General features: G+C 39.8%; 1 protein-coding gene across 1 annotated transcript; it reads right to left on the bottom strand.

Moving 5' to 3' along the window:
- Positions 1 to 1,170: 1,170 nt before the first annotated feature.
- LOC114905163 (transmembrane protein 230-like) lies at positions 1,171 to 1,982 on the bottom strand. The gene is made up of 4 exons (XM_029239714.1): positions 1,886 to 1,982; positions 1,764 to 1,806; positions 1,379 to 1,462; positions 1,171 to 1,321 (listed from the first exon to the last, which is right to left on the bottom strand). The coding sequence occupies exons 1-4, from the start codon at positions 1,980 to 1,982 to the stop codon at positions 1,171 to 1,173; spliced, it is 375 nt and encodes a 124-aa protein (XP_029095547.1).
- Between the last annotated feature and the right edge of the window lie 12,027 nt (positions 1,983 to 14,009).

Genomic DNA, 14,009 nt, shown 5'->3' with positions numbered 1-14,009 from the left:
GTGGGCTTAGTTGATCTGCGGCATGTGGGATCTTCCTGGACCAGGGCTTGAACCCGTGTCCCCTGCATCGGCAGGGGGATTCTTAACCACTGCACCACCAGGGAAGCCCCAGAATTCTTTATATATTTTGAATAACATCTTTTATCAGATATGTCATTTGCAAATATTTTTTCCCAGTTTGTGGCTCATCTTCTTATTCGCTTGACCGTGTCTGTCACAGAGCAGAGGGGGATTTTCTGTGGTTTTTTTTAGATTTTGATATTTTAATTTCTTTTGAATACAAGTCACTTTTTGTAAGCTAGGAAACAGAATCAAACTAAGGCAGTCTTGTCCTCTAGAGATCCAGGCCAGTTCTTACAATCTTCAGCAGGATGACATCATAATATGAGGTGCTAACAACAAGGTTAAAAACTATAAATAATAACCACTTATTTACATTTTTTCCTTAGGAAACAGCCAAAAGTCCAGTCCTTAAAGGCATGATATACAGAACATCTAAATCTACAAAGGACAGAATTATCCAAATTATACGCTGGCCAACCTGTCGGTGAACCATATCAGAGCTGGCCCAGGACTGGTGAACAGAGAATGTGTTTACGGTTTGAAAATCTGCTCTGAGGTTTAAAAAATTTCTAGTTGCTGTTAATAAGAAAGCAAGTAAAAAATATTAGAGATGCACCACACTGGTTATTTGATTTTGCCAAGGTTTTCCACTAGAACACAAGGTTAGAGTATGGGGATAAGACACTTAGATATTTTCAAAATAAATTACTTAGTAATAAGAAATCTGACTTAACTGCATTCTTCCATTTGCCACAAGAACATATTGACAATGAGGACTATTTAAAAGAATGCTCAACTCTAAAAAGGGTGGTGGTAGCAACACATTCCACTACAGAATAACCTCCCACTTTCCCATACAATTAACATTGCTACTTTTCATGATACATATTCATGTGGAAAAACTTGTCAGGAGCTCTTGCCAGGGCCGGGAGATGTCCTGATGACATGGATAGCGGTAAGCTCAGTTAACGTCTTTAGGATGGACGCATAAAACCTGGCCACTGTTTTGCTGAACATCTGCAAATCGCAGAACTCCTTAGCCCTTAGCCACAGTGTCTGCTCAGTGTCTTAAAGCTGGGACTCTTTTCTTCAGGGCTGAGGTGCGTGCTAGTCATCAAAGTCTGGCATGTCATCGTAGGAGTGTCCCCAGTAGCCTTTGGGTGCATAGCAGGCGATGTGCCGGTGGTAAAATCCCAGCAGGAACACCAGGATGCCAATGATCAGGACAGGAACGGCCCGGTCTACGCCCTCATAGGAACTGTGGGAGAAGTTTGTTGAAGCTCAAAGGAGGAAACATGTCTTGTTATCTGAGAACAAAATCCCTTTGCTGATATAGCCTGCCAGCAGGAGGGAGCCTATGATAATGAGAAAGGCACCAATCAAAAACAGCACCATAGGGCTTCCCTGGTGGTGCAGTGGTTGAGAATCTGCCTGCCAATGCAGGGGCCACGGGTTTGACCTCTGGTCTGGGAAGATCCCACAGGCCGCGGAGCAACTGGGCCCGTGTGCCATAACTACTGAGCCTGCGCGTCTGGAGCCTATGCTCTGCAACGAGAGGCCGCGACAGTGAGAGGCCCATGCACCGCGATGAAGAGTGGCCCCGGCTCACCGCAACTAGAGAAAGCTCTCGCACAGAAACGAAGACCCAACACAGCCAAAAATAAATAAATAATTAATTAATTAAAAACAAACAAACAAACAGCACCGTAACAAGTGCAATCTTAGGAGGGCCTTTCTTAAACTTTAATAAATTGGATCTCATGACATCAGGAAAGAAGGAAGATTCCCACAATCTGTTGGCTTTAGCAGTTAGTTTCTCCCTGAAGGTCAATGTAGCCATCCTCTGTACTGGAGAGCCTTGAGTATTTCACTTTACTACTGGGGATTCTGGTAGCCAGGTTGGTACGAGATTGCATCATAACACGCTGACACAGCTACAGTCGGAGCCCCGCCAGGCCATCCGCGCGCCACAGCTAGCTCACGGTTTGCAGCGGGCGAGCCGAGGCCTCATGGCACACCTCCCCCAACTGCCTCCCCGCCCCCGACCCCAGAGGTTTTTAATTAATTAAAACAATTAGATTAACAAGTCTCCCTTCCATGAATCATGGCCTTTGGTGTTATATCCAAAAAGTCATCATGTCAAAGGTAATCTAGCTTTTTTCCTATGTTATCTTCTAGGAGTTTTATAGTTTTGAATTTTACAGTTAGCTCTAAGATGCATTTTGAGTTAATTTTTTGTGAAGGGTATAAGGTTCATTTTTTGGCATGTGGATGTCCAGTTGTTCCAGCACCATTTGTTGAAAAGACTATCTGTGTTCTAATGTATTACCTTTGCTTCTTCATTAAAGATCAGTTGATTATATTAATGTGGATCTATTTCTGGGCTTTTAATTCTGTTCTGTTGATCTATTTGTCTGTTCTTTCATCAATAAAACTTTCATCAATAAAAAAACTGCCTTGATCATATTATAGTAAATCTACGTCAGTAGTTTCAGTTCTTTAACTTTGTTCTTTTCTTTTAATATTGTGCTGGGTGTTTTCAGTCTTTTGTTTCTCCATATAAAGTTTATAATCATTCTTTCAATGTCCACAAAATAACTTGCTGGGATTTTGATTGGGATTGAGTTAAATCTATACATCAAGTTGGGAAGAACTGACATCTTGACAATATTGAGTCCTCTTATCCATGAACAAATGGAATGTCTCTCAATTTATTTAGTTATTCTTTTAATTTTTTCATCAGAGTTTTGTAGTTTTCCTTATATAGATCTTGTACATGCTTTACAGTGTTTTAACTTATCCTGGTGCCAACAGCCTGCATTCCTAGTACCAGCGCTGGGAGGTTAGCAGTACTCATCCCATTCTTTAAAAAAATGCTATAGTTGTTTACTTCGACCTGCTTGGTAGCTTCCAGGAGGACTGGTTCAAAAGCCTTGCCTTTATCTCACCTAACTCAGAATTCTCCCATTGCTGAGGTGGCTACTTGGAGGCATTTGTGGAAAACATTTAAAGGCCAATGAATCAATCACCACTGCCTGGGGTAATGGATAACAGTTGGGGCAAAAAATAGGCTAACCAAAAACTTGGGAAGAAAAGCTGGGAAATGAGATCCTTTGGGGAATAAGGATCTAAAATTTTTTTTCATTTTATATTGGAGTATAGTTGATTAACAATTGTTGTGTTAGTTTCAGGTGTACAGCAAAGTGATTCAGTTATACATATACATGTATCTATTCTTTTTCAAATTCTTTTCCCATTTAAGTTATTACAGAGTATTGAGCAGAATTCCCTGTGCTATACAGTAGGTCCTTGGTTATCTATTTTAAATACAGCAGTGTGTACATGTCAATCCCAAACTCCCAATCTATCCCTCCCTCCTCACCCTTCCCCCACCAGTAACCATAAGTTCATTCTCTAAGTCTGTGAGTCTGTTTTTATTTTATAAATAAGTTCATTTGTATCATTTTTTTCAGATTCCACATATAAGTGATATCATATTTTTGTCTTTCTCTGTCTGACTTACTTCACTTAGTATGATAATCTCCAGGTCCATCCACATTGCTGCAAATGGCATTATTTCATTTTATTCTTTTTAATGGCTGAGTAATATTCCATTGTATATATGTACCACATCTTCTTTATCCATTCATCTGCCGATGGATATTTAGGCTGCTTCCATGTCTTAGCTATTGTAAACAGCGCTGCAATGAATATTGAGGTGCACGTATGCTTTCGAACCATGTTTTTCTCTGGATATATGCCCAGGAGTGGGATTGCTGGATCGTATGGTAGCTCTGTTTTTACTTTCTTAAGAAACCTCCATACTGTTCTCCATAGTGGCTACACCAATTTACATTCCTACAAACACTGTAGGAGGATTCCCTTTTCTCCAGGTAGATTCCCAGGTATGTGAAAAGCTCTGACATATACCTGGGAATCTAGAGGGTGAACACACCCCCAGGGCTGGGCTCATGCTCTGGAAAGACTTGAGAAGTTCCTAAGCTTTCACCTCTGGCTCGCCTTCAGTCTCTGTGCATGTGGAAAGTGAAGGTTAAGGCAGAGTTGTGAACTGCTGTCTGAGTTTTGAAAGCATGCCCACACAAACACAGAGCCCAGCTGCAGAGACTGGGGGGTATTTTTGCTGCTGTTGTTCCAGATATTTAAAGAAGTCTCTGTCCAATCACTAGCCGACCACAAAGCTAATGGAATAGGGATTTCAGTGGACACACACAACAAAACATATAGATTTTACAAAATTAGTTCAGAAAAGACATTAAACAAATAACTACTGCAGCAAGCAGCAACAACAGTTCCTGGGAAGGAGAAAAATCTGATTCCCAGAGTTGCCACATTATAATATTCAAATTTTCCAATTGTCAACACAGATTATAAAGCATGAAAAGAAACAAGAAAGTACGGGTCATATACAAGAAAAGAGGCAATTAATAGAAATTGTTCTTGAGGAAGCCCAGACGTTGGACTTAATTGAAAAGACTTTAAGCCAACCATTTAAAATATGCTGAAAGAGCTAAAGGAAACCAAGTGCAAAGAACTAAAGGAAACCATGAGAATGGATGCCTCACCAAATAAAGAATAAGGTAAAGGTAACAGCACAGATACATATAAAAGTCAGTATTAATGTATTTTGGGTTTGTAGTTCCTCTTTTTCGTATATGATTTAAAAGATAACTGCATAAAACCAAAATTATAAATCTACGTTGATAGGCACACAATGTATGAAGATGTAATTTGTGACAATACAACATAAAGGGTGGGTGTAGAGCTATACAGGAACAAAGTTTTTGCATACTTTTGAAGCTAAGTTGATATTAATCTTCACTAGATTGTTATAAATTAAACTGTTAATTGTAATCCTCAGAGCAACCGTTAAGAAAATAACTCAAAAATATATAGCAAAAAAAGGGACTTCCCTGGTGGTGCAGTGGTTAAGAATCTGCCTGCCAGTGCAGGGGACATGGTTTTAAGCCCTGTTCCAGGAAGATCCCTCATGCCATGGAGCAACTAAGCCTGTGCGCCACAACTTCTGAGCCTGTGCTGTAGAGCCCACGAGCCACAGCTACTGAAGCCCATGCGCCTAGAGCCCATGTTCCGCAACAAGAGAAGCCATTGCAAGGAGAAGTCCACGCACTGCAACGAAGAGTAGCCCCTGCTCGCTGCAACTAGAGAAAGCCCATGCGCAGCAACAAAGACCTAGTGCAGCCAATAAATAAATAAATGTATAAATATATATATATATAGCAAAAAGAAATAACAGGGAAATTGAAAAGATATACTAGAAAATAAATGTGTATATTTAACACAAGAGAACAGTGCTGGATAAAATAAAGAACAAAAATGGTATAAGACATAAGTAAACAGATAGCAAAATGGCAGAAGTAAGTCCTTCCTTAATGGTAATTACTTTAAATGTAAGTGGATTAAACTCTGATTAAAAGGCAGAGACTAGCAGAGTAAATTTTTTAAAAATACATGATCCAAGTATAAGCTGTCTACAAGAGACTCACTTTAGATCCAAAGACACAAATAGGTTCAAAGTGAAAGATGGAAAAAAATAGTCTATGCAAACAATAATCAAAGGGAGCTAGAGTGGCTATATTATGTCAGAAAAAATAAACTTTAAGACAAAATTGTTACAAGAGACAAAGAAATGACATTATATAATGATGAAAGGGTCATTCCATCAAAAAGATATAACAATTATATACGTATATGTACCTAGCAACAGAGGCACCAAAATATATGAAGCAAAAACTGACAAGATTAAAGGGGAAGGGACTTCCCTGGTGGTCCAGTGGTAAAGAATCTGCCTTCCAAAGCAGGGGACATGGGTTTGATCCCTGGTCGGGAACTAAGATCCCACATGCCACAGGGCAACTAAGCCTGCACACCTCAACGAAAGAGCCTGCATGCCACAAACTATGGAGCCCATGCACCACAACTAGAGAGAGAAAACCCACACGCCATTACTAGAGAGAAGCCTGCATGCCACAACGAAAATCCCGCATTCCTCACCAAAGATCTCATGTGCTGCAACTGAGACCTGAAACAGCCAAAAATAATAAATAAAATAAGTAAATGTTTAAAGGGGGAAATAGTTTGACAATAAGAGTTGGATACTTTAATACTCGACTTTTAATAATGGATAGAACAACTATATAGAAATCAGCAAAGATATAGAAGACTTGAACAACATAAAATAACTAGCCCTAGCAGACTCTGTAGAACACTCCACCCAACAATAACAATATACACATTCTTCTCAATGTGTATTGAGAACACAATGTGTATTGAACATTCTCCAGTATAAACCACAAGTTAGGCCATGAAACAAATCTTAATACATTAAGTATATAAAGTATACAAAATATCTTCTCTGACCACAGTGGAATAAAATTAGAAACCCATAATAGAAAAAAAATCTGGGAAACTCACAAAAATGTAGACGTTAAATAACACATGCTTAAACAATAGGTCAAAGAAGAAATCTCACAAGAAATTAAAAAAGACCTTGAGATGAATGAAAATGAAGATATAATATACCACAACTTATGAGATACAGTGAAAGCAATGCTCAGAGAGAATTTTATACCTATAAATTCCTACATTAAAAAAGAACATTAACTTTATATCTATAAATTCCTACGTTCCTAATCAATAACCCATACTTCCAACTTAAGAAACCACAAAAAGAACAAACTAAACTCAAAGCAAGTAGAAAGAAGGAAACTATAAAGATTGGAGTGGAGATAAATGAAGTAGAGAATAGAAAAACAATAGAGAGAATCAACAAGATGAAAAGTTGGTGCTTTCTTAGGAAATCTACAAAATTGACAAACCTTTAGCTAGGAGAGAATGGAGAGTGACTGCTTAATGGGAAAAAGTCATCTTGTAATTAAAATGTTCTATAATTAGATAGTGGTGATGGTTGCACAACTCTGTGAGTATACTAAAAACCACTGAATTTTACTCTTTAAAATTTTATGTTAATTTTATCTTAATAAAAAAAGTCCACGTGTAGTTGATTTTTGTATGTATGGAAAATACGAGTCCAATCTCATTTTTTACCTATGGATTCCATCGTCATTTATTGAGGAAAAAACCCTGACCTTTCCAGACTGCTCTGCAGTACCAGCTCTGTCGTATGTCAAGGATCCAAATAAGTGGGGCCTGTTTCTGGGCTCTCTGTTCTGTTCTGTTGGCCTATCTGTCTATCCCTGCAACCACCATTACTAAAACTTTATTGTAAAACTTAAAATATGATAGGGTAATTTCTCCTAACTTATCCTTTTACTTCAAGAGTATCATTGACCTTTCTCAGCTCTTTACATTTAGATTCAGCTTCTCAAGTTCTAAAACAAACCTGGTGGTACCCTGACTCAGTTTTGATCAAACCTATAAATAAGTTTGGGTGGATTGACATTTTTAAATTATTGAATCTCCCAATCCAAGAATATGGTATATCATACCAAGAATATAGTATAGTTTTATCATTTTTCCTATAGAAGTCTTGCACATCTTTTAAAAAACTGATTTATTTCCAAATTCTGATATTTTTCCACTATTTAAGTAATACATTAAAATTTTCTCATTTTCAAAATATGTGTTTTTGCTATATAGGAATATAATTGACTTTTATATACTAACTTTTATATTCAGCAACTTTGTTAAACTCTATTAATCCTAATAATTCCTAGATTATTTTAGATTTTCTAACTCTATCTATATAAGCATATCATTTGTACAATTTTGTTTCTTCCTTTCCTATCTGTAATGAACTGAATTGTGTCCCCCCAAATTCATATGTTGAAGCCCCAACCCCCAGTGTGACTGTATTTGAAGAAAAGGACTTTGAGGAGGTAATCAAGGTTAACTGAGGTCATAAGTGTGCAACCCTAATCCAATAGGATTGGTGTCCTTTTAAGAAGAGGAAGAGACCAGGAGCTCTCTCTCTCCATGCACACACAGAGAAGAGGCCAGATGAAGACACAGCAAGAAGGTAGCCATCTGCAAGGAAGGAGAGACACTTCACCAGAAAGTAACTCTGCACCTTGATCTTGAACTTCTAGCCTCCAGAACTGTAAGAAAATAAATTTCTGTTGTTTAAACCACCAGTCTGTGGCATTCCGTTATGGCAGCCCTAGCAGACTAATATAATACCCTTATACCTTTTTCTTTCTTCCTTCTTTTTCCTGCCTTCCTCCCTCCCTCCCTCCCTTCCTTCTCTCTCTCTCTCTCTCTTTCCTCTCTCTCTCTCTCTCTCTCTCTCTTTCTCTCTTTCTCTCTCTCTCTCTCTCTCTCCTTTCTGAGCTGGCTAGGATGTAAAATATAAAATATAATAGTATATTTGTCTGTTTCCAACCACAAGGGAAAACTTTTATTGTTTCACCATTAGGCATGATGTTTGGTAAAATGTTAATAGATACCTTTTATCAGATTAAAGAAGTATCCCTCTATTCTTAGCTTTTATATCATGAATAAATGTTAAATTTTATCAATCACTCCTTCTGCATCCAATAACTTTTTTCTCTTTGAAATGTGAGCATGGCAACTTACAGTGACTGCTGTCACTTCTTATAGATTTTGTTTTAATTCTTTTTTCCCATGCACATACTTTAAGCACTTATTTCTTTTAAAACAGTAAGCATATATTTCCTATTCTGTGATCAAGAATTCCAGTGCTTCGAGTCTATGAGTCTGTTTCTGTTGCTTGTTGTTTTTGCTGTTCCTTGCTCATAGTGTCTTATTTCCTTGTGTGCTTGGTTATCTTTTGCTTAATTGTGTGCTATACGAATGGACATTGCATCTGAAGAGTATTTGCTGAAATTCTTTGAGGCCTAGGATCATAGCACTTTCCCCAGGGAGGATTTTCATTTGCTTTTGCTGACCATACTGGAACTACCTTAAGGCAAATTAAAGTATTGAGGTTTTCTTGATCAAAGGTGTGACAAGAACCCTGACTAAAAACTTACACAAGAACTGAGTTGTTTCTAATTCACTGTTACACTGGAGGGCTTGTCCTTTGGGGTGCCAGCTTAAAGTAGGGAAGCTCTTAAACTCATCATTTTGGGTAGCCCAGCAGCCAGAAACACAGCCCGAGTTTGCATCTTTCTCTTCTAGTTTGGCAATGTCTGTAGAACTAAAGCAGCTTCTTCACCCTCTTATCAGCTCTTTGATGACTTTAATTTAGAATGTTTAGTTCATTTACTTTTAAGAAAACACCTTTATTGAGATATAATTCACATGCCCTACAAATCACTCATTTAAAATGTACAATTCAGTGGGTTTTAGCATAGTCACAGAGTTGTGCAATAATCACCACAATCTAATTTCAGAACATTTTTGTAACCCCGAAAAGATACCTCATACCAATTAGCTGTCACTTCCATCTCCCTCCCACATCCCTCCCCCAGCCCTAGGAAACCACTCATCTACTTTCTGTTTTCATAAATGTGCTTATTCTGGACATTTCATAAAAATGGAATCATCCAATATGTGGTCTCTTAAGACTGGCTTCTTTCACTTAGCATAATATTTTCACAGTTCATCCATGTGGTCCACTTACTTTTAACGTAAGTATCTCTATGGTTCAGTTTAAATCTACCATCTTGCTATTTTTTCCCATTTTCCCCATATGTTCTTTGCTCTTTTTTGCCTCCCCTGCCTGCTGGGAATTGAGTATTTTTTAGGAGTTCGTTTTATCTGTTGGCTTATTAGTTATTCCTTTCTCTTTTTTTAGTGTTTGCTCTAAAGTTTACAACGTGCATCTTTAATTTCTACCTTTAAATAATATTATCCCACTTCACATAGTACACAAGAAACTTAAAACACTGTAGTTCCTTTTCTTCCTCTCTTGTCCTTTGTGCTTGTTTGTCATACATTCTACTTCTATATTTATTATAAGCTCCACAGTAAATTGTCATTATTTTTGTTTAAACTTTTACTTATCTTTAACATAAATTTTAAAATGAAGAGAAAACATCTTTTACATTTACCATTTCCCATATTCATTTCTTTCTATTTATTTCCTTGCAGGGATTTGAGTTTCCACCTGGTATCATTTCCCTCAAGCCTCCAACAGGTCTGCAGGTGATGGTTTCCCTCAGCTTTATCACTGGAAACAGAATCCTAGGTTGACAGTTTTCTCATTTTTCTTGTAGGATGTTAAAGATTTAGTTCCATAGTCTCCTGACTTGTATTATTTCTAATGAGAAGTCAGAGATTATTCATGTATCTTTCTTCCTTTATATAATGTTTCTTTTTTCCTCTGGCTCCTTGAAAAAAGTTTTGTTATCATTGATTTTCAGCAATTATTTTTATCAGCAATTTAAATATGATGTGCCTTGGTATAATTTCTTGCGCTTGGCATTGATTCAGTTTCTTGGATCTGTGGGTTTATATTTTTCATCAAATATGAAAATTTTACAGCCATTATCTTTTCAAGTATATGCCTCCCTCAAGTATATGGAATAATTACATATATTATTCCAGTTGATATTGTCACAGGCTACTGAGACTCTCTTCTTTTTATAACCTTTTATTTCCCTCTCTGCTTCTCCTGTAGCCTCTTTGGAAGTCATCCAGATCCTGCTGGAGAACCTAAAAGTCCTTCACTGGAACACAAATTTCTATAAACAACCTATCCTTTCTGTCAGATTTATTCATGTATTTGAAAAATAAAAAGGAGTACAAGGGCATAATCAACCTCAGGGCTCAGCATAGTGTTTACCTCTTATGAAAAGGTAGGAAAATTTAACTGTGTTGGCAATGTTTTATTTCTTAAGCTGGTAGCAAGAACATGGGTTTTGTTGTGTTATTCTTTACATCCTTTTGTTGTAAATATTGCATAATTTTTAAAGAGACACAGGGACATGAATCTCAACATGTTAGAGTCTCTGAAAGTGTAATGAAAGTGTTGAAATGAGACATTTGGGGCACAGAAAGCTTTTGGGGCCTAGATTTGGACTACCTGAAAACCAAAGATACTTCCTTGGTTTTCGTCCTCTTCTCTCTGTTTCCTGAAGAAGGGGTCCCTATGATAGAGCAGGGATAGAGGCAGTGGATACCCATGGGTCATTCTTTGAGTCTGATATCACTAGGCTGGCACTACTGCTTTCCAGCATACTTTAATCCTGACTTTATTACCAGCATATTATCAATATGCAGAAAAATATGGCTACAAGTAAGTATTTTTCAACTGCAGCAAGATGACTCTTTCCCCAGCGCTCATTTCCTCTGTGGCTGAGCAATGCTTAATACTCTCAGGCGTGTTCACTTCAGCCTTTCACATGCTTCTCTTCCCAGCAGAAATCCTCCCTCCCTCCTATGTCTCAGTCTAATGAGCTGGAGAACCAGCTGCTTCCCTGCCCCAGCAATCCCCTCTGTAGCCTGGCCCCTCACCAAGACGCATAATAGCTAATAGCTAACATTTGTTACTTTTGCCATATTAACTCATCTAATCCTCATGACAACCGTACATGGTAGATATTATTATTATAGCTCTCATTTGATCTTCAAAATATCTCAGGTAAGGGAGGCATCCCTGTTATCTGTAACAATTTACAGATGAGGAATATGAGGTTCAATTACTTGACCAAGGTCACACAAGCAGGAAGTGGCTCAGCTAACACTGGAACCCAGTTTTTCTTTCTCTAGTTTTTGTATTTCTTGTGAATGCTCAGGACTGTCTGGTCAACCCATAGAATAATGAGAAACAATCAATCACTGTTGATTTAAGCCCTGGGTTTGGGGTGGTTTGTGACCCAGCAATATGTAACTGAAACAGATGTTGCAAGTTAGATTATAGATGGGTATTTGCTCCATGAAAATATATTTTCAATGTATTGTTAAGTGAAAAAAGAAGGCTATAAAACAATATATTCAACATGATTTCACTGTTGTAAGAAACACAAAAAAGCACGTAATCTGAACGTATTCAACTCGCAATTTGGTTAGTGTGTTTGATGTCAAAGGATGCTCCTATTCCTAATAGGATGCTGGTTAGTTCATATCCTGTTGCCTGGGAGTGATGACTGGAACCCAAAGGGGAAGATAGTAGGGTGGGGAGCACCCCTCACTCTAAAGAGAGGTGGAAATCACTGTGGGGCGGCACTTCCCGAACCAGCCCTGCTACTCTACAAGCTGATGAGGGTGGTCAGAGCAGTCAGTCCCAGGGGAGACCAGCTACATAATTTTCCAGGGTCAGTGAAAAGTGAAAATGAATGGCTCCTTGTTCAAATATCATGAAAAATTTCAAGACAGCAGAGCATCAGACCAAGTGAGGGGCACTTCTGGGCATGCAGCTCTGTATGACCGCACAGATCAAGTGTTCCCAGGCTGGGGCAGGGGTGCTCTGGTTTTCCCCCCACTTTCTGGCTGTGGAGGAAGGGCTGCTAGAGATTATTCCCAGAGGGAGGAGTGCCTGTGAGAGGAGAGCTGGGCACCCCCTTTCTTAGTTGAGTGCCTGCTGACTGGCCAACCTGTCCCACCCATGGTGAAGGGGGATGGAAAGGAGGATGGACAGAGACAGCAGGGCAGAGCTGGGGCAGTGAAGGTGGTCTGCATGCCCCCATTTGGCTAAGCAAGAATGCAGGAGCTTCCTGTGGGTCAGTACCTCCTAAGGAGGTAACTGAGGAGGAATTCCAATGACAGGCATCCAGGGGTGAGTGTTGACAGGGTGTGTTGAAAAAAGTCTAGCCAGATGACCCAACTCCCCAGAGAATGCGACTGCTCACCCCACTTGGAAGATTTCACCCCGAGGAGGCACTGGTCATCAGGCAGTGTTGGCCGAGAGAACAAGACCTGTGGCCGCCCCCTTCCAGCTCTTATCCCCCAACCCCCATCATACCCCAACCTCAAACCCAGGGGGTAAAAGCATTCTGATGGGGGATAGAGGGAAGAGAAGCCCCCTCCCCACTCCTAGCTTTGCTTGGCATTGTGGGAGGAGGGGGTAGGATCAGCCTGTATTTGCATATGATGTTTAACTTTTAAATTGGACTAAACTAACCTGAATTTTTAATAATTGAAAAAAAAACTAGGAGATTTGATCAGAAAACTAGAAACCTGCCAGGAATATTGTTCAAGGCCAGAAGAAGAGATTTGACAGAGCGTGGTTGAAGGCTGTGACGAGAGACAAAGCAAAAATGTGTCCTGTTTGATCCTGTCAAATTCAGACTTTTCCATAAACCAGGTCCATATGAATAGGAATACGTCTGGACGGGTATAGAGTTGGGTATTAGATAATAGTCGGGCTTGGGGATTTTGTACGAAGACAAAAAGCGATTTTTAATGAAGGAAGCATTCTGTCTCCACCCAGCCTGCCTCTGAGTCTCCGGCCCATCCAGACCCTATGATTCACAGGCAGCCCGGCCTCATGGGGACCCAGCACTCAGCCGGCTCTGGGGTAGAGGGGGATGAATTCCATCCTCAGCCTCCCCACCCCACAGGGTATATACAGCCCCTCTGGGCACAGGGACCCAGCCTCCCTCATCTGTCTTCCACAGTGCCAGGAAAAGTCTGGTACATCAGAACACCACCTCGGAGCCAGGAAAGCGTCTATCGCCTGAGAGGGGCCAGGTGGGCACGATTCACAGGGGATGGGGCCGGGGGACGGGTGCACGATGAGGAGGGGATAGAGGTGGGCATGTAAGGTGAGCAGCTTGTCCCTGGAACTGTCTATCACCACCCTGGGGGCAGGGTCGGGGTTGGATGGATCACAGGGCTGGTGGAAATGGGGTGAGGATAGAGAGAGGGGGCAGAAATGGCAGCTGAGGGACAGGGGCAGTGGGAGCTGCCTTTCTTTTGTTTCTGTGGCTTTTACATCTTGTGGGGAACAAAGCCTCTCTCTGCTGGGAGGGGCTCCTTTTCCTTAAGCTGGGAGGGGTGTGTGTGTGTGTGTGTGTGTGTGTGTGTGTGTGTGTGTGTGTGTG

The sequence above is a fragment of the Monodon monoceros genome, unplaced genomic scaffold (genome assembly GCF_005190385.1).
Source record: "Monodon monoceros isolate NGI ecotype Baffin Bay Population unplaced genomic scaffold, NGI_Narwhal_1 Super_Scaffold_21, whole genome shotgun sequence".
Taxonomy (NCBI): Eukaryota; Metazoa; Chordata; class Mammalia; order Artiodactyla; family Monodontidae; genus Monodon; species Monodon monoceros.
The sequence above is the reverse complement of the archived record's forward strand: the minus strand, read 5'-3'. Positions and strand labels throughout refer to the sequence as shown.

Bases quoted from the DNA above. Each gene is read 5' to 3' on its own strand.
- LOC114905163 (XM_029239714.1), bottom strand. From the start codon at position 1,982: ATGATGCAATCTCGTACCAACCTGGCTACCAGAATCCCCAGTAGTAAA. The intron at 1,463-1,763 runs GTTTGTTTGTTT...CCACCAGGGAAG, and splicing joins ATTGCACTTGTTACGGTGCT to CCCTATGGTGCTGTTTTTGA. The intron at 1,322-1,378 runs GTTCTCAGATAA...CTTCTCCCACAG, and splicing joins TATATCAGCAAAGGGATTTT to TTCCTATGAGGGCGTAGACC.